The 22,191-nt window shown below is 33.1% G+C and overlaps 1 protein-coding gene across 1 annotated transcript in view; it reads right to left on the bottom strand.

Annotated features, from left to right (window-relative positions):
* Positions 1 to 816: 816 nt before the first annotated feature.
* The window catches only part of LOC149806776 (NIPA-like protein 2), a 93,043-nt gene continuing 71,668 nt past the window's right edge, over positions 817 to 22,191 (bottom strand). Inside the window, exons 10-12 of the mRNA XM_089957420.1 lie at positions 19,922 to 19,985; positions 16,674 to 16,807; positions 817 to 15,622 (exon numbers count right to left, since the gene is read on the bottom strand). Coding sequence (XP_089813546.1) covers positions 15,420 to 15,622; positions 16,674 to 16,807; positions 19,922 to 19,985 — 401 coding nt within the window. The 3' untranslated portion in view covers positions 817 to 15,419. The remainder of the gene's footprint in view (positions 15,623 to 16,673; positions 16,808 to 19,921; positions 19,986 to 22,191) is intronic.

Here is a 22,191-nt window from a genome sequence, read left to right as displayed (position 1 = left end):
AAGCACTTTATGTAGTGGCAGATTAGGGTTGATGATGTTGCATGTGGGTGCTGTTTGTATGTGAACAGATATGGTTTACTCAACATTATTAACTGCAATGTGGATTACTATGGTTGTACAAGAGCCATAGTAGCTCTGGGCTTATGTGGATGACCATGGCTATGCAGGAGCAACAGTGGTTCAGAGATTAATGTGGACAGGAGCCACAGTGGTTCAGATATCAATGTGGATTACCATGGCTGTACATGACTCACAGTGGCTCTTGGATTAATGTGAATTGCCATGGCTGTGCAGGAGTGATAGTGGTTCAGAGATCAATGCGGATTGCCACGACTGTACAGGAGCCACATTGGTTCAGAGATCCATGTGGATTTCCATGGCTGTGCAAGAGCAACATAGGTTCAGAGATCAATGTCAATTACCATGGCTGAGCAGAAGCCACACTGGTTCAGAGAAAAATGTGGATTAACATGGCTGTACAGGAACCACAGTGGTTCATAGAATAATGTGTATTACCATGGTTTTTGGAGCCACAGTGGCTCAGAGATAAAAGTGCTAACTTGTGACTAGAAGGATCAAGTTTGATTCCTACCATCAAATCTGTTACTATGTTTTTTCACTGGGCAAGGCACTTTACTTGCCCCGAGTATAATATAACCTTCAAAGTGTTGCTGTGCTGTAAAAGCCCAAACTAAACCATGGCTATATTTGATAACCTGAATATGTATTCCAATAGCATCTGAAGTCGAAACTGGGACGGGATTTTTATTTTCAGTCAATGCTCTTTGTTTGCATGGCTAAAGACTACAAAAGCAATTTCATAATCTTGTTGCAAGTTTAATTTTCACAAGCCATACAGTTTTATTACAAATCAATATAATACCTAAAATCAAGACAAGAACTATATGCAGTAATATGAAAAATGTGGAAAGACAAAACACTGTTAGTATCAAGTTCTAGAGACGTTTTTCCAAACTACAGACCTACACACTGTGCAGTTACAAAAAAAATGAAGCAAAGTAAAATAAGAATCACATCAAATTAAATGACTACTGAAAAATGTTAATGTATGATGTATACTTTGTTTATTTATATTGTTTTCTTCTGATCTTTTGATCTAAATTCTAAACATTTATTCCAAATTCAGTTCAGTGTATCCGACTGAGATAAATGTATTTACCACAGATAGGAAGGTTTTACAGATGTTTAAAAAAAAATGTAATTCAGATAAAGTCATTCACTGATAATGGTACACATTCAAATCAAGAAAATTCTAGTCTACTGATTTCCCCCACTAAATACCATATGTTCTCACTTATAAGTCGAGTCCAAATGCAAACTGCACAGACCATGATCAGTCATTACACAATGCACCAGCAGATCTGGGTCTCTGCAGTTTGGAGTAACTAGTCGAATAATCAGAGACCCTCATCTGCTGGCACATTATGTTTGAAGTGTGACTCGACTTGTGTTTATTTATGGTAATAACTCCCCACCTATTAACTCCTGATTTAAAATTCTAATACTGCTATTAAATACAATTATTTATACTCATTTACTACAGTGTGGGCATATAAGTATAAACAATTTCACAAAAAACAGTTTTGTCTTCATGTACACTGCCACTGTTACAAAATGAAGTCACAGTAGGATTAACACAGCAGATAAGAAACTTAATTCCTAAATTCAACCTTTCAAAAAATAGACTTGATACCAGTTGCTTTCAATCTAAGTGGAAATCAATACACCGTTCTCATAGTCATAACTGCCAAGCATCACATATATCAGTTCCTCTCATTCTCAAATGCGCATGACACTCTGAAAAAAAAAACCCTGACAAATGATAAACCAATTTTATCACTACTGCAAGACAGATAAAAGGTTGGACTAAACGGTTGGTGGTGGGTAAGTAATCTAATATTTAACAAAAATGTATAACCTGAATTTTAAAACAAATTAATGGCTAGATTATAAAAATAAACTTTTTGCTATTACTTTTAATCAACATGAATATTATAAAGTAAGTTATTGGTGGTGGGTAAGGAATTAACTAGTTAACACAACTTAAGGTTTAATGCCTAGATTATAAAAATAATAAACTTATTGCTATGACTGTAAATATTTATGAATATTATAATGTAGATTATTTTAAATAAATCAATTAATCTATCCACTTGAATCATACTCGACAATCTGCACTTAAGCACTTTTTAGGATATAACGTGTCAAAATTGACTGAACCAAAGATTTTAAAAAATATTTAGACACCAACAAATTTTGGTCCATGTATGTGAACTGGAATTAAAATTATTGTTTAGAATATACCTTTCTTCTTTCAGTCAGTGACCTTGATCCTTGATCTCAAAATCAAAAGGACTTTTTTTATCCAAATATAAACAATCAACAAATTCTGGTGAAGGTACATGGTCAAGAACGCAATTTTTGCATAGAAACCATTTTACAGCTATATGGACCTTGACCTCTGACACAGTCAGTCAGCTTCTACCTTACTCCATGACATTCACAAAGTTTTTTTCATGTCTGTGGTGTAGAAATGAAGTTATTGTACAGACTTTTTTCTTCTTATTTTAATAGTTACCTTGACCTTCTGACCAAAACTATTAATAGGATTCTGGGTCTGTGACGCAGAACTATATTATCAATCTAAAACCATTTTTATTCTTTTAATGACCTTAACCTTTGACCTCTGGAACCTGAAGTCATAGGCTTTTTCTTTACCTCTTGTGCAAGCCATCCCACATAGTCTGGTACAAGTAGTGGTAGATGGTACAGAACATGGGTTTTGTGTGGATATAAAATGGGAAACAGAAAGATAAGCATAGCATAACAGACTATGCTTTGCTGCAAACGTGTAAAAATAAATTTTACCAAAAATGGTGTTAGATGTTCAAGCATTGAATTTTTCATATTTTCTGTTACATGCAAGTATTAGAAGCTCTAAAAAAATTTATAAATTATACATGGATATTCTTTGCTTTAAAGAATCACATTATTTAACTATCACACAATGCGCTAAATGCATGTACATGTCTATCCATGAATTTAAATAAAATGTACATTTTTTGTTAGCAAAGGATGATTTTTCAGCTTTATCCTTCATGAAATTTTGGCACTCATCTTTGCAATACAGTAATTCCTGGCAATCATTTTTCATGGTTTTTAAACGAGAACAATTTTGTTAATAGGCATTAAAATTCACTCATACGTCTCTGATAAAGACGTTTGCCAAGGCAAAAACCTTTAGCATTGTGTATTTAAATGTATGGTTTGCAGCAACCACAAACTACATGGAAACTTTTTCTCCAAAAATAAAAATGAAGTTACAGCATTTTCCTTATACTAATTTATAATAACTTACAAACATAAAATTACTTCTTGATATGTCATGTTTTTCTAACCAAAAATCATTTCTTTTTACAAAACCTGATCAAACATTTGGTATGGAATTCTGTACAATGAGTGTAACAAATGGTAGACTATGAAACACAAATAAATTTATTTAGTGTGACCTTATGATTTATAATCATTTTTTACCACAGAATACAATTTGCAAAATCTTACATTACCAAGTTTCCCGAATGGTATTAAATTTCACAGCTCATAATCATTGTAAGTTAATATCTCATAATGAAATACTAGAAGAAAATTTAAACCTGGTCACACAAATCATGATAATTTAATCTTGAAAATGAAACACAACATGTAAATAACTGGAACACTGCTATAAAATATAAAACTTAAACCTTCACATTTTTCAAAATTAGTCAATCTTGACAATTTAGTATATTTTTCCCATATATGGAAAATAAATTTTGATACCAGAAAAGCGATGAAACAATCTTTTTAAAATTCAGGTGGTAAACTTGTATAGATTCACCTGACATTTAATTTTGACAAGAAAAAGATATTACATAAAGTTTGAAGAAAAAAATAATACTAACTCCATTTCTGTCACGAGTCAAGTGTTTGTTGTCTCTATTCCCTACTTCAAAAATGTCAGTTTCTGTCTCTAATGCCTTTTTCAGTTGTCATAGTTTTTGTCTTTACTGCCCATTTCAGCTGTCATAATCTTGTTTCTACTGCCTACTTCTACCGTCAGTTTTTGTCTGTACTGTCTAGTTCAGCTGTCAGAATTCTGTTTCTACTGCCTACTTCTACCATCAGTTTTTTGTCTGTACTGTCTAGTTCTGCGATCAATTTTGTTTATACTGCCCGATTCAGCACTCATGGCTTTTTGTCTGTACTGTCTACTTCAACAGTAAGAGTTGGAAAAAATTGCATTTCATCCACAGTAGAACCTTAGTGATACTAAACTTATCCGACTCTTTACTCTTTCTGAACCAATATTACGTCTCCAAAATATTTATAATATACAATGGTCACTCACTTTAAAACCCTTCAATTTAACACATTCACTTGTACAGGACTGGTATAGCCATGGTTCCCAAAATATTATGTAATAGTAACAGTCATGTCCCATGTCAAGTTTGGTAAATTGAAGGTTTAATGTACATGTAACTTGTCAGATTTATCCTTGATGAGAAAATAATATGGATGCCAAATCAACTTTTCCAAAATTTTATTGGTTTTTAAATTTGTTTTAGTAAATTGGAACTAATGTACAAGAACAATTTAGCCTGTTTTTTCCATTAATGGAGACAAAATAATATGAAATATCCCACAAAAAGGATACTCTTCAATAATGTCCACCCTTCCTTTAATAGACCTTTCTGACATGTCATTTTACCATGCATAGCACCTACAGTATATACTCACATGCTGAATCCAAATGCAAAAACTACAAAAACCCTAGTCTTTCATCCCATCACAGGTCAGGGTCGATGTTGTATTGTTCTACTGATTATTCCTAACAAGCAACATTGACCCTGATATGTCTGTGCAGAATGCAATGGCAAATCCAAGTCTGTGCAGCATATAATTGGACTTGATTTATAATAAAGTATATTTAGTACTTATCTAACTACCTATGGCCACTGGGAAGTATATCAGCTTAGATCTGGTTTGAGTAGCAGCATATGTTACATATTCTTGGACAACATGCGGAAAATCTACACAACTAAACATATGAAACTGTATTAGTTTCAGAAAGAGATTTCTTTTTTCTTCAAGAAATTAAAAAAAAAATTCTTCTTTCAGTCACTAAAGATAACTGACTTCACAAAATGATATGTTAAAACAGGATGTGATGTGATTATTATCATTACAGGCATATAAATGTCACAGCATAAATATCAAAGTAAAATGTGGAATACAGTATACAATATAATATATATAGGACCATCTGTGATAAAGCCATCACAAGATAACACTTGCTGAGTAAACAATATAATGGTAGTAATGGAAACTGAGGTATATCCAAAATGGTTTTTAAAGTCTGGAATTCAGGAAACAAAGGCAGTAATCTATAATATATACAAGAGAACCAGCAACAGTACATTATATTTTATGCTAGGCTGTGTGTTACTGAATTTTCCAAGTAAAATAAATCTGATAATTCAACTGGAGTGAATTACCAAAACTTTCACTGCAGTGTTAATATAAAGATAACCGTGAAATGTGAAATTATTCTCAATGTTTACCTACTATGAAATATATGTTATTCACTCATTTGAAGCAAATATCTTCATAATATACTAACCATGTTAGTTAATCTGCAGAGACAATTTTTCTTCTTTCAGTCTTTGTGACATCAGCCTAATGATCCATCAATCACCAAGTGCCTTATTTGTTTCAAATGCAAGCAATCCACAAGGCTTGATCAAAATAGGTGTTAAAGAATAAAAGGTTCAGAAACCATTTCTCTTCTTTGATCCAGTGGGATTTTGAAGTAACTTCCTTATTTCAATGCAAGCTATTTACAAAGAGTGATCAAGATATCTGGTTTTACAAGTCAAATTACTATGTAGAAACCATTTTCTTTCGGCCCTTGTGACCCTGACCTTGACCAATGACCTGCTGAACCCCAAACTGACGGGTTCCTTCCTCACCCCAGATGCAAACTACTTACAAAGTTTAGTCATGATAGCTGGAAGAGAGTTAGTTTGTGGAACAAAATAAGGAACATACAGATGGATGGAAAACTTTATACTCTGCCACATGGAAGGCATACAAAAATTGTGGACATTTATCTTTAGAACATTTACTGGCCACAGTTGTACTCAACAACATTGTTCAGCAGTGTAATTGGAATTTCCAGTGTTATTATTGTCTCTTTTAATGTGAATGATGTCCATTTCTACGTTTTTTTGGCAGATCCTAATTACAACTCCCTGAAAACAGATTTTTTTCCTCTTGTGGTGGATTTATGCCAATACAGCTGGAAAACTGCACTTGCAGCATCACCAAAGAAAATAAAAAAGAACAAATTGAGTAAGCAATGGCTGAACCAATGACTGCAGTATACAAATACACTGTATAAAATAATGTTTGGCACATTTAAGGACATGGGAAATGAAAACCTTTATGTTAATAGTATTCATTGGTATTTCGACTACTCACAAGAAAGCAAATAAGAAGAACCATTAAAATCAAAAAAACTTTTTTAAAAAGAATTTAGAGAAATGCTTCATATCAAGTGACTGCGTAGGTTCGAGTCTCGGATTCGGCCAATGTGGGTATGTGAGAAAGCTTGCCAGTAGCTTCTCGAGGGTCGGTGGTTCTTTCCGTGGTTTTCCTGGGTTCTTCCTCCACCATTAATACTGGCCGCCATGTATAGCCTGTCGTGTGCTGAAAAATGGCATTAAAACCTAAAACAACAACATATCAAGTGATTTATACAATCCACTGAGTATGTAATTTCTACAATATATTTTAAACAAGTTTACACACTGTTGTCTTCTATGGCTTACCTCAATAATTTCTGTCGCAAAGAAACTAAATACATGCAAGTAACCTGTTTTTATAGGGACAATTTTTTTTTACCTGTTAATAGTAGAACTGATACTACCAGCAATAATAATAATAATCATCATAATGACTTATTGACAATTTTGTACCACTTACTTGTATACAAACAAAAATTGGTCCCAAATACATGGTTGCATTATTTTTCAATACTGGGAAAGTGAATAGTCTATGTCTCCAATTTAAATAACAATATCTGACAGTATGTCGGAAGAATTCCGATATCATGTACACTATCAGCAATAGCCGAATTCTATTTTAAAAAATACACACCGAAGTCTACTGCCAAGTTGTTATCTAGCTACATACCTGACATGATCAATCTTACATACACAAATTGAAAAAACACCATCTAAAAAAATAATTACAGCATCAGTCATTTTGTACAACTCTTGGTCATTTATACATTTTATAATCGACGGAATTTTTCTCATAAATTCAATGCTAACTGTCACCATAAAAACTGGACATACACCAGATTGTCAGATACATGAATGGCTTTCAATACTTAGATACTGTTCTTGGTTCAAAGGCTATAGTCAAGTGGAGGGCAAACTTTCCAGTGCAAGTGTCGCATACACAAATTTACACCTTGTCGCGGGCCGCATAGTTCATTAAGTAAAATAATTATTTGAAATAGCAAAAACAAAAGGTTTTTCTAAATAACATCTAATTAATTTTCAGTTGTTAATGTTGTTAATATTTTAAAACTTAAACTTCAAAAGAAGCACATTTATTTGATAAACAGAGTAACATAAACAGAGTCAGTGCGAATGATGACTTGTTCCTAGGCTGCATGAAAACCCATAGCGGGCCACATGAAAGCCCTTGGCGGGTTGCATGTGGCCCACGGGCCATAGTTTGCCCACCCCTGCTATAGTCAGAGAGCCATAACCTGTATTACTGTATTTATTCATGTATAAAACCAATCCATATGAAAACAGCATAGAACTACATCTACCAATGCATATGCACCAGCAGATCAGGGTCTATACTTTTTTACTATAAATCATCCACAGCTAGTGGTATGACAATATATCAAAATAATCAAAGGTTGGTCTGAAAAGTAACATAACCAGCATTCAATTATGAATATCAATAATTGGTAACCACTGCTGAAAGCATTCTTCTATGATTTTAATGTTTTCACTGCACTGCAAACCAACATGCTTATTAGATCAAAGATAAATTATTTCAGACATGATCTAAATTCTAGGACTGAAAAACATTTTGAAGAAGAAAATTACATTTCCATGAAAAATACAGAAATTATCTCCCAACAATTAAAAATGATGGTTGATCAGTTCTTATCAGCTAATCATCTGGTTTTAAAATTTAAACAGATTCCCAACAGATTATGCTGTTTCAAGTGGGTGGGTTCATACCCTGAAATGGGTAACTTTACCACAATCTGCAATTTATTTGCATTGCATCTACATTTCATTTGCATCTTTTGAAATACATTTTCATTTTACTTTTACAGCTTTCATTTACAATCTCCTTTCATTCATCAGGAAGGCATTTACCAAAGTCAGATTTCTGTTTTCGATGGGATTTAATGTATTTAACTGCAACTACAAAAATGTAAAACTATATCTGTACAATGCTTGTCAGGAAATTTTATTCTTCCTTTCTTGGTTTCATTTTAATAATGAGTCCTCTGAAAAAATTGATGCACTACTGGCCAAACAGAATTTCCAGGAATCCACGACAAGACCATTTCTTCCTCTTAACTGCTGAGTGCTGAAATGATTTCTAATAATCTTGAGCAATAACAATAATTTAAGGATGGCCGTCTCGACAGCCATAATGGATGTAAGATCTGTACTTTTTATTCTGAAACAACGATACAGCTTAAAAAGTCTTTTGGTGAAAATCCATTCAGGATGAGAAGCAAAAACAAAACTTTTTCAACATGCCCATTTGTTTTAGCAATATCTGATGTAAGATCATCATGGTGAAAATGGTTTTCTTATATTAGTTACTAGACATCACTAGAAGCCTTCAGGTGAAAACCCCAAATCAATCTGACAATCCATTCAAATGTCTGCCTTAGTGGCTATATATTGGGTGTCAAATTGGCATAATTTTAATTTAGGACTGACCAGACTTAATAAGTAGTCTTTTGGTGAAAACCCATGTCAATATGACCATCCATCCAGAAGGAGAACAATATTTTCAAGATGGACACTAGAGTTGCCACATTGGAGATCAGTGCCATTTTTATTGTAGGTCAACTAGACATTAGAACGAGACTTCTTGTGAAAACTTCATGTCAATAAGACTTTCAATTCAATTCTCAATTAGACTGCCATGGTGGCCATAATGGCTGTCAGATTGGCACCATCTTCATTCAGAACTAGACATCATAAAGATTCTGTGCTAATATGACAATTTGTTAGCAAAAGTAGTGATAAGATTTTCAAGATGGCCATTGTGGTGGCCAAATGGCTTGATTTTCATGTAGGAACATCCAGACCTGGGGATGAATGTGTGTGTCAAGTCTAATGACAATCCATTAAGTTGTTTAGAAGGAAAAGCAATAGTAAACTTGTACTAATGGACAGACAACAAACAGGGCAACTCATAGGCTCAATTAGTCTATTACCAATGACAGCTGTTAGAATAATTTCAGTTTATATGTGGTTAGAAACTGTCTGTCAGTATAAAGAGTAAAAACTCAACTGGTTTATCATGCAAAAGAGCTTTCATGGAAATGTAGCAGCAACTCAATACACAAGTAAATGTTCAAATCCATTTCATCATTTCATTTGTGTTCATTCTGCATTCCATTTTCATTTCAATGGTAAAAGTACCCATTTCTGGGTAGATAAAACAAATGAGCAGATAGAATATTGAGATGTGTATATACAGTATGATCTATCACTGATTGACTTTTGTGGTATTATGTTTCAGAAAGCCAATGTGATCACAAAGTATATGTCATACTGAAAAAATTCACTCACAAATATATCCATTTCTTTGTGTATCTGACAACAGTCATCTACAATCTTCAGCATATGCAAATCAGAACTAATTTTTAAATACTCACTTGGCTATTACTTTTTAAGATCAATTAATGACTTTTTCCCATACTTTTCTATGTAAAAATGCATACCAACCAATATATATTTTTGGGATTTTCAACTGTGTGAGACCTTAATGCAAAAAATATTTTTTTTTAAAGTTAAATATTCCAACATTTCTTGAATGATCATTCTCAAGACCAGGTTAAAACTTGATCACCTGCTGCTGAAACGAGGTATCTCTTTCAAAAGTGAATATATAATGGAGTGGTATTTATTATATTGATTCTCAATTTTTGTGTTTTTGTAACAAAAGACAGTTATAAGGGTATTTAAATTCATAACTGCATATTTGTAGGTATTTAGTTTTGGAATTAACCTATAAAAATACCCAAACTATGATAACAAAACAACAAAACAATGCCAACAATAAAATGGCAGTCACTTCAATGGGTAAAACAATACTACTTTCAACATAAGCACAAATTAAACACCTGTGAAGATCAATCACTTACTACACAGAAAACAACACTAAGCTAATTAGTTATTAAAATATATGTGTATGATCTCTTCCTTTAAACATGGTCCATCAAGTTACACCATCAATTACTTCTGATGACTATGACATTAACACAGAGGCTTAAGAGTGGGAAAATTCACCTTAGATCCCCATCAGTTGGGAGAATGCCATCATTCCATGTGAACCAAAAATGTGACCAGCTGCCCCTTTTTCAATATAATTAACAAGAAGTGTTAATATTTTATGTGTTCAGAGCTCATCGAAGTGTGAAGCAGTTAACTAATTGAAAAGCAAAGGAATCATTCCTTTGTTTAAGCCTGCTTCATGTACAAACCAACTTCAATGACTAAACTTGACAATAAATAAAGAATAAATGAAAAATTAAGATCACATTTCTACAACTGGTAAACAGTACTACTAAATAGGTCATGAAGACCATCAGGGACAAGGAAGATGTCAATGGAGTTCAATGAAGTGTATTAGTGGGTCTTAAAACCTCATCAATCAAACTGATTCATGCTGAATGGATGATGAAAATATGTGAAAGAAAAGACCTAATTATCTGTGGCATTGAGAAAGCTGAATTTAAGGATTATTAACCTGACAAACATTTTGTGTACCAACAAACTTGATGGACTCAATGTTGATTGGTTTTGTCCGAAGATCAATGAAGTGTGAGCTTCAATACTCTGCTGTATTTCGTGTACATACATAGAGTTTCATTAGTAATTACGCTTCGAGCAATAGTACTAGTATTTCACAGTCATACTATTCATTTGGATTCCGTATGCACTGATAAAATGAAATGTCAAAATATGATTTGAATTTTTCAAAAAGTCACACTTTAATGTAGAACTGATTTGAAATAAAGCCTTCTCACACATCCCCACTGGCCGAGCCAAGACTCTAAACCACAGACAGAGGTTAGATGTCAGTGATCTGTAAAGGCAAGTGCCTTAGACCACTCAACCACCCAGGATACCTTACAACATATTGGTTTAAGGCAGCGAGTGGAATTTACAGCCACTATATGCCATACAGATACTTGCACTGTGAAACAATAAAGGACTAAAATCAAACAAACATGTACAGCTGATATTTTATTATCAGATTATGGAAATAATGTTGATTTATCAAACAGCTTTGTCGATCTCTAGAAATGAAACATAGAAAATTGGGGTTAGGGGCTTCCTCATTTGTGGCTAATATTTCACTGGGGCTTTAAATTCACTGTTTGGATCAACTATGAAATCCACAAATATGTATATCTCACAAAATTTCTAAATCAAAGCAATTTCTTTTTGTTTATTTACTTCTATTTATCCAACTATTACAATCATAAAACACCTCTTTTTTTTCCAGCTATTACAGTCCCTACACACCTCAACTATTCCATCTATTACATTCATAAAACACATTTATCCAGCTATTACATTCAATAAACAAACTCCATTTATCCAGCAGTTACATTTATTAAACACTTCACCTGAGAATTTATTTATAGTTAACTTCTCACATATTTTTCATGACGTCAAATGACTGGATAAATAAGACTTAACTATAGCATCTGACAACTTACACTAGACAACTGAGACAGACATTTACTCTTGACAATGACAACTGAAAATTTAAGAAAACTGTAATTAACAGCCTGATAACTTCAGACAACTTGCGCAAGACAACTAAAATTAACTCATAAGTATAGTCATCTGGGCAAGAAAACATCAACAGTAAATAACATTAACTTCATGCATATATTTTATGAACCCTTTTTATTTTTACACTATAATTATATGTTTGGATTCTAGTATTCCTAATTATGATCATACTTCTAGCAGTGTACATCCTCCCTAAAAATATCACTTTCTTGAGCATGCAGTTTACAATTTGGCTTTGTATGCAATTTTTTTCTCATAAAAATATAATTTGCTTCAACAGAATCCATATCAACAGAATCCATAATGTGTGATGTATGTTAATGCTGTGCTACACATTACTGATCAGTATTAAATAAATACAGCAAGTTTACAATATGAGTGACTGGCTTAAAATACAACAGTTATGACATCACTGTAATTATAAGTTACTGTATTTGTATGCGAAAATATGAACAAGGTTTTGTTTGATTAGTACTACACGACCTTTGTGAGTACAGTGTTCATCCAAGAAAATGAGTTCATATTTTCCCGTACAAAGGCAGTAACTTTTTTCTTATGTACTCATTTTTCTTATTCTACCTAAGGCTTAATTACAAAAATTTCATTACAAGAAACAAAGTAATTGAATTTATGCTGTATTCCAAAATCATCGTAATAAAATATTTCATAAATCAAATACTGATTGTATATGCAACTGTTGTAGTAAGGAAACAAAGGCATCTTCTCATATTTTCTAATTCTTTCTACAATTTCAATTTGAGGCACCAAATGTTATTCAAAGTTATTAAAGTGCAGTTGTCATGAATGTATATATTTTGGATAAATAAATAAATAAATATTGTATATGCTTAAATTATGTACAAAATACTGATTAAATCAGCAGCTTTCAAAGTTAACAAACGTTACAACCTATGATCAGTTCAGTCCACATTACAAATGTTAATCTGGCCATTTGGTCATACGGTCACTTGACATCATACCTGCTACAAACTACATGCCACAGTAGGAACCTTTTCAACTGAGTACAGTCTTTATAAGGTGGAAGAACTTGAGATATCAATTGAAAACTTCAGTAAAGAAATACAGCCATATCAGTCTGAGCCTAAACCTTAAGACAGAACACAGGAACAGCTTATGAAGATGGAGAAGTTAGATAGGGTGCATAAAGAGTAAAACATGTTTGCTGGTAAAATATTTAGCAGTCTGACGAAATGGGCAAAATGACATGAACATTCTTAAGCAGTTAAACTCAAAAAAACTTTACCCTTAACAATAATGTTTCATAGGTGACCACATGTTTATCTCCAAGCTTTCTGCAGAAAAAGTTCTGAAATATTATATCTAAGGTAATAATTTAAATAATGAGAGGAAGAACACAGATACAAGCACTGCAACAAAAAATATAAAAAAACAAAACTTATGAAAGGATGTATCACATTTTGAGACATTCTAGTTGTTGTATAAATAAAATAAATGAAAATCTCTGAACCATTTAAAGAAGGCTTTTGAACTGTTGTTCGTCAAACTATTGGTTTTGCATAGTGTCATGTTGTGACTCACTGACAAGACAAGACTGAACAACAATACTTCAGATCTGTGCAAAAAAAGAAAAGATTAATTACAACAATAGATGAAACAACTGAGAATATAAACACCAACATCTCTATTAGTGTCAATATCTTGTCAACATTATGAAACTGAATTTAAAAGAAATAAATTAACCTTTGATTGCAATAAAGGTATTAATAGATATTATACAATAATTATCTATTATGCATATCTATTATAATATCATTTTATTACCGTAAATAATTACATGGATGTAAAACTAATGAGAGAGGTATGAACCAAGGTTCCAAATCCGCTGAAATGATGACAACTGAATTAATTACAAAACCAGGTAGAGGTTGGGGTAAGGGTGGAGCTACACAGATCCTTGGTAGCATTTTTTTTCTTTTTTGCATACATATTAAAAAGTAATTTATATAATAGGTAGATAAATAAAAAGTAATTATGTAATTGGTTGATAAATTCTAACAAATTTGATTATATTATCAACTGGCTTATTTTTATTCTAAACTGAAAGCAATCTTGGGATAGATTTTGTTACTAATCTCTGTCCATCTTTTCTCCAACCTGCTATGAAAGCACTGTGTCTGGAGGGCTTCTTCTGTCTGTTTCTAGAATTCTAAGCATAGCTTAAACTTTGCTCTTGCATTAGGATATCCATAAAAGGATAATTTCTCTGGATGCCACTCACATGTACCTTGGAAAAATGGAGAGGGTTAAAAGAGCTCATATCAGCAGGCTTAATGTCACTTCATTGATAGCAGGGAGTCTGAACTTTTTTCTACCAATCTCCTTTAGTAACTCAGAACAGTGTAATCCCTTGGCTGTTTATGTGCTTCCTGCTCCACCCAAAAGTAACACATTATGGCATTATATTAGCAACAATACATTCTCAATGGCAATCCGTAAAATTCTCAACAGTGGGTATAGCATCAACAGCAGAAATTGCTGAATCATGTCATACAGTTTTTATACATTTTTGAAAAAGCTTGTAAAATGGACATTGACAGTTTTCTTGGTCATTTCAGCATGCTATGCATCTGAATTATATTAAAAATGTGATCAGCAACTTATAACTCAAAGTCTGAGGTTTTATTTTCTTGTGTAAATACCCTAACTTTTCCAAAAAAAAAAACAATAAACAGTTTAAACTTTTCTTTATAATCTGCATGGTAAAAAGAATGGTCTGAATTAAAAAAGATCTGCCAAAAAGTTAACTTCACCTGTACATATAGTTCAGGCATATCTCATCATTTTAGTATATATATATATATATATATATATATATATATATATATATATATATATATATATATATATATATATATATATATATGTATGTGTGTGTGTGTGTGTGTGTGTGTGTGTGTGTGTGTAATTGTTGAATGCTAGTTGCACTATACCAAATTAGCATGATTAAATTACCAAGAAGAAATTCTGATTAGACATAACATGCAGGCTATGAATTTTGGAACTGCATAATTAAGAATATGCAGGCTGTGACATTTTGGAATTGCAGAATTAAGAATAATCTTCATTCTCCACAAAATAATGGCACCAGATTAAGATCTAATTGAGCAATAACCATATAAATCAAGTAAAATTGGCCCAGTGGCATCATTCTCATTTTTCATCCTTTGAACTCAGAAATGAGTAGCAATCATTTATACATATTTATACATATGCATTAGACTCGGAATACTAAGGGCTTTCATAGTCCTTTTTTGGGACATGAGCTGGAGTTGTTCCTGGCACGGCTGTGCTGAATATGGTTTCTTGTGAGCTATCTGAATCATTATCATCATCAAGGAATGGTCGACGGTCATTTTGGCTATCAGAATATTGTGGAAGTGAACCATTTCTAGGCTGAACAGGACCAACATTAATGGAGGCTAACAACCAGGCTGAAGAAAAAAAAAGGAGGAAAAACTTCTCAATTGGTTCTCAGTTATACAAGTCAATACATTAAGCTGCATAATTGGAATGCAAAAAAAATCACTTGCATTAGAGTCAGAAGAGCTTCATGGGATCATGAATACTGTACATGATCACTTATACATCCAGTCCAAAATGCAAACAACAAAGACCCTGATACACCATTGTGTAATGTGCCTGTAGATCAGGGTCTATGTTGCTTGTTCTCATGATTACTCCTAATGAACTGCATAGACCCAGGTCTACTTATGCATAGTGTGAAGGCAGATCTGGGTATGTGCAGTTTGCAGTTGGACTTAACTTATAAGAAAGTATATACAGTAGTGTCAAATTACTCAAAATAGAGCAGATGAATTGATAATTTTGATTTTACAAACTTGTTACAAACTTTACTAGTTTAAACATTTACCATGCATACAAGTTGACTCCAACAGCAACCTTGACAGACCCGGATCTGCTGTCACAAAATATGTTGCAGGTCTGGGTCTCTGCGGTTTGTCTGAAGTAGTTAGTGGAACAAACATAGACCCTAATCTGCCAGTGCATTACGTGATGGCAGTTCAGGGTCCACATAATTTGCAGTTGGACTTGACTTGTAGTGAATATATATGGGATATGTTTTTATGAAAACATTTTATTTTCTTATTCTATGTAAAACAATCATTTCACAAATTCAGTTATGATAAAATTGGTCATAAGAATTTGAAAGATATTAAAAAAAGATCACAGCTTTTGTTTCTGACTTTGGAAATGTAGAGTTTTATAAATATTAAGTACCTTCTTTTGAGGGCAGTTACAAGTTCTGATGCATAAGTGTCAGTGATACTGGCCCTAAATCAAGTGTCATTGTAACAAGAGCATTGCTGTATAATTTTCTCTACAAATCAACCTCTCATTTCTCCATGCACAAATTGTTCAAAATAACAAATCACTTTTCAATCAACCCTTCCATTCCAACATTCTATCATCAAAATCAAACAGTAGGAAATATGATAAAAACACAACTGTGTTGTGACTTACAAGGAAATATATTAGCTGAAAGTCTACATCTGCCAGGGTTCTCTGAATCTTCATCTGATACAAGACCCTTGGAAAAACTACAGCTATTTCTGCCTGTTGTTACAAAGTAAACACCCACAAATGACATCACGCACCTATTAATAAATAAAGAAAATATTTACTTAAAAAAATCATCAACTTTAAACAAAATGCATTATTACCTACTTTAAAAGGTGTTAACAGCAAGCTTTCTAACCATTCTTAAAATAAGCTGACAATGTATCAAGAACAAACTGATCTTAAGCCCTCCAGAGCTGAACTAAGTGATGCATGCAACATTTGGAGTAGAATAGATTTTTATGGTTTGTGGTAGTTTGTAGTAATTAACTCATTTTGCCCCAGAGATTTTTGTCATTTTCACCTGAAATGAGGGTAGGAAATGCATTTTGGGAGTTAATTCTGAATACCTCCAAATACAGCTCCTTTAAGGAGTTTTTCACTTAGACCGATACCTAGTTGTGCTAGAAATGTCATTCTTCATTGACTATTTGGATCACGCATGTGCAGAAGTTTCTTTTTTGTTTTTTTTTCTTCTTTAACCCATCATTTTCATTGTCTGGCTACTTCTTACTTATCCTACTTTTTGCAAAGGTTCACCTGTCTGTGCGCAGCTCAGACTGGCCTGCCTTAGATGACAGGCCAAAAAGACTAAAATCAGGGCACAAAATTCAATCCCAACAAGTGAATATTTTTTATTTGAAAAAAAGGGTCTCAAAATGTTTTCCCTCTGCATTTTGTAATGCAAGTAGGAAGTCCAGTTTATTTGGTATAATTTTAGAGCTAAATCTGTCTGCTTTTATGTAATACCACCCACTTTGCTGTATCTTAAATGACCTTGATGCTAAAGAGCTCAAATGTAGGGTATAACCTCATCATTCCTACAGTTGGTATTGGGGCTGAATGAGTTAAAATGGCAATTTTCATATCATTTCTCATATCAATCCAAGATTTTTATATCAGTGCAAGGGCCAAAGGCCTGGGATTAATATGGATTAATATGGGTCAGTATGGTGCAATGGTTATTTGAGAGATAAAAATGATCCATTCTGAACAAACATATTTCTGCTCTAGAAAGGTTTGCATATTTCTTTTTCTACCACTCCAAAACGTCAAACTACTTAGAGGCAATTTGAGAACTGCCTCCATAAGATTTTTCACATGGGTTATCTAGAAATGACATACTCCTCAAACTCCCCCCCACCCCACAATCTGTAGCTTATGTAGAGACACTGCTACTGAATATACCATATGGTCCCCAGAATGCTGCATATGTTAAGATCCCTAATGAATATACCATTTGGCCTCCACCCCCTGCATATGTAAAGGCCCCTAATGAATATACCATATGGCCCCCACCCCCTGCTTATATTAAAAAAAACTACTAAATATACTATATAGTCTAGCACTCTTGATTTTTAAACTACTTTTGTTAATACACTATAGAGCAGCAATCTCATTTTATACACTACTGATGCTTTCACTTTATTTCCATGGCAACATAAACAAGAAGGTCTGGGCATACATGTAAAAGCCTATGATTGAAGCAATGCTGTGAAATGTGTGATGTTGATCCCAAGGTCATATAGAAGAATGATCATGTCACTGAATTAATTGCTGTAGCTTTACAATAATTCATACAAATTCCATCATGCAGGTTTAGAAATATATGCAAATAAATGATTATGGATTTCTGGATGACTGGATGAACAACCAATGGATGAAACTGTTAAAAAATTCTACAACCAAAGACAAATATCAACAGGCATACCTACACCACTAGTCCGATGGTTTCAGAATTTTGCCCCCAAAACTGAAGTGTGGATATTTGAAAAAAACAAATGCATGAAAACATGAAAAATGTTGAAGCTGAAGAATTATGAATAGGACAAGACATATCAACAGTACCAGTCAAATATAAGTACCTACTTTTATGTAGTCATTTAACAGTTTTGCCATGCAAATAAAGTTAAAAGAATGGATGGATGAATGTATGTATGGATGGATGGATAGATGGACAGAACATAAAAATTAGACTGATTTTGTTTGGTTTGGCACTTTACAGCACAGTAACACAAGTAGGTTATGAAGTAATAAGGCAACTGGAGTGAAGTGCCCTAGCTTCAGACATCACTGGACAGTTGCACAGATGAACATATCAAAACTTTACAACTACTGCCATGAAGAATTATGAATAGCAGTGGCATGTCTGGACCACTAGTCTAATACATGTACCAAATTTCAAAGTGATACCTTGAACAGTTTTGGAGTTATGCTCATACAATGAGAGTGGAAAACAGTACATATCAGACCTATACCATTTCCATTTTGGACCAATAAGACATCATAAAAATTCTTTAACTAAAAACCTCATGCTGATATGACCATCCGTTTAGCAATAACAAGATTTTCAAGATGGCTGCAGTGGTGGAAATAACTGAGGACAGATTAGCACCATTTTCATCTAAGGCCAACCAGACATCACAAGAAGTTTTTAGTGAAAACCCTTTAATTATCTGTTCAGGAGGAGTAGTGATAACAGGATTTTCAAGTGTCACTGTAACAGTCAAGAGGCACACTTTTCATTCAGGACCAATCAAACAATGTAAGAAGTCTTTTGGTGAAAATCCAATGCCAAAATGACATTAGCAATTATAGGATTTTCAAGAGTGCCACTGTAACAGTCAAGTTTGCTGTGCAAGTGGCACACTTTTCATTCAGGACCATCCATATATAATCATAAGTCTTTTGGTGAAAACCCTATGTCAATATGACTTTAGCAATAACAAGGTCACTGCCATGACAGCATAACTGGATATGAAATCAGCCATATTTTCATTTTTAGGACCAACTAGACATAATAAAAAGTCATTTAGTGAAAAATCCATGTTAATATGACCATCCATTCAGGAGGAATAACAATAAGTCTTTCAAAATAACCACTCTGACAGCCATATTGGAAGTCCAAGTGGCACAATTGTAATTTATGACCAAATGGACTAAGGGATGAATGTGTGTGTAAAGTTTCATGGTAATCCTTCAGGTAGTTTGGGAAGAGCAGCAATAACAAACAAACTTGTCCAACCAGATGTATGGACAATGGACTACGCGGAATTCATAAGGCCTCCTGGTGTATGGCCAGTAAAACCATAACTTAACTGTATGGAAATAACCATTATAAATATCTTTTCATAATTACAGAAATTCCTTACCCAAATAAAAACATGAAAACTTGCAGTGCTGTCATCCCCCAGAACTCTTTGTAAAATATAATTCCTGGAATGTACAAAATTATTGACATTTATCAAGAAAGATATAGGAAAATAGAAGAAAAAAATATTCTTGCTCTATTAGTTCAAACAATTAGAGGTCAAGAAAGAAATTAATGGATTCTTCAACAAAGTAAAATTAACCAGTCAAAGAATTAGCAAATAAGGTGAAATTATTTTTAATTCCACGAAAAGAACATGTTTTCTTTGTAATCAAATCACAATATGGTGTCTTGACTTTTGAACTGTTTTACGACGACATAGCTATCCACCTGTGCAGACGAGACAGAAATACTAACATATCCATGTATAAACCTTAAGTATATAGGAAACAAAGTTAAAGTTGAAAAATAGAAGGTGTAGTAAATGAAATTACTGAGAATACTAACAGCTTGGAGAACTGAAGTGATATTAATTTAGATAAGATCACAATGAAGTACTTAACAACAAAGATATTGCTATTCATGATCCCTTTAACTATGGTACAAGTACTGCTAGTAAAAATCAGTACAATATTTTTCTAACATTTCTTTTCTTTTTGTCATAACAAATTCAAATTACCAGTAAGATTTTAAACATATCTGAGAAATTGCTGTGATTTTCTTTCAATAGCAGTTGTTAATATCTTTACAAGTCGATAAAATAATACCCAAGGGAAATAACTACTATCAGGTCGAATCATTTACCTAACTGAGGTAACTCCCACCACAGTCGTTCAATATTTAAATCAAAGGCCACAGTATATATACACTGTTAATAATTTATTAAGTCGACAAGTTATTTTGTAATATAATCAATACTTAGCAACAGAGAAAGGACAATATGGAACAATATCCAAAGGAAATAACTTTAAGATCAAATAATTTACCTAAATATAAGTTACCCCCCTTGCCACACAAAAATTGACATGAAAGGCCAGTGTATATAAACAGTACCACCAAAAGTTCTTTAACTATCTTTAGTAATATAAACTATATATGGTAACACAGAAAGGACACAATGGAACTATATAAAAAAGAAAATATTACTACAAAAGTCTAATAATTTACCTAAAAATGAGTCTTCTCCCTTGTCACACACATATATATATATATATATATATATATATATATATATATATATATATATATATATATATATATATATTATATATATGTATGAGTCTATATATATATATATATATATATATATATATATATATATATATATATATATATATATAGACTCATACAGTGTGACCCTGCAATAGCACGCTCCGTTATAACACATATTTGGATATAAAATGATGTTGGCATGGTCCCCGAAATTTTACATATTTTTTCATACACAAAGTTTCAAAATATGATAAATGATGTATGCAATGTTTATTATCATTTTGAGGAAGAGATTGTGTATGAATTCGGATATAATACAATTGTGTGGCTCACAAGATTTTACAATAATTTCACCACTTTTCTTGAAGAAGTGCAAAGTTTTATGCCAAAATAAATTTATCTTATTTCTAAAAGAAAGTCAGCAGATTAAAAAGCTGATTAGTGCTAATCATATTATTACTGAACTATGAACAATGCCAGCAAGTCTTCTCCGGTTACCTTCCATGCATTATATGTAAAATATTTGCTCAAATGAATGAAAAGATTCTTGTCTGAATTTATAAGTCAAATAATTTTCAGTATTTGCTAATCATCAAAGATAATCTATAAAATAAATTCAAATTCCAGAGCAAAGATAAAAATAACACATGCACATGGCTTTGTGCTGCAATCAGCTGTCATGCAGTCAGCTGACCAGTGAGCACTATTTTGCATTTCCTTTAAAAACGACCCTATTGTTTCTTAATTATTCTTGCTCTATTAGTTGTTTTAGCGTCTAACGCCATTTTTCAGCACAAGATAGGCTATACATGGTGGCCAGTATAACTGGTGGAGGAAGAACCCTGGAAAAACCAGGGAAGAACCACCGACCCACGAGAAGCTACTGGCATGCTCTCCCAAGTACCCACGCTAGCCGAGCCTTGGATTCAAACCCATGCAGACAGAGGTGAGATGGCAGTGACCTGGAACGGTGAGCGTTTTAGACCACTCTGCCACCTGGGGCCCCTCTTGCTCTATTAGTTCACATGAATAGAGGTCAAGGTGTTAATTAGTGGGTACTTACAACTGATGGAAGAATACTGAACATAAAGCTTTAACTGTTCAAGTTTGAAACCCCCC

Source organism: Sinohyriopsis cumingii, chromosome 1 (assembly GCF_028554795.1).
Source record: "Sinohyriopsis cumingii isolate HCF-2022 chromosome 1, ASM2855479v2, whole genome shotgun sequence".
In the NCBI taxonomy this organism is placed as follows: Eukaryota; Metazoa; Mollusca; class Bivalvia; order Unionida; family Unionidae; genus Sinohyriopsis; species Sinohyriopsis cumingii.
This window is presented reverse-complemented; position numbering and strand designations above follow the sequence as displayed.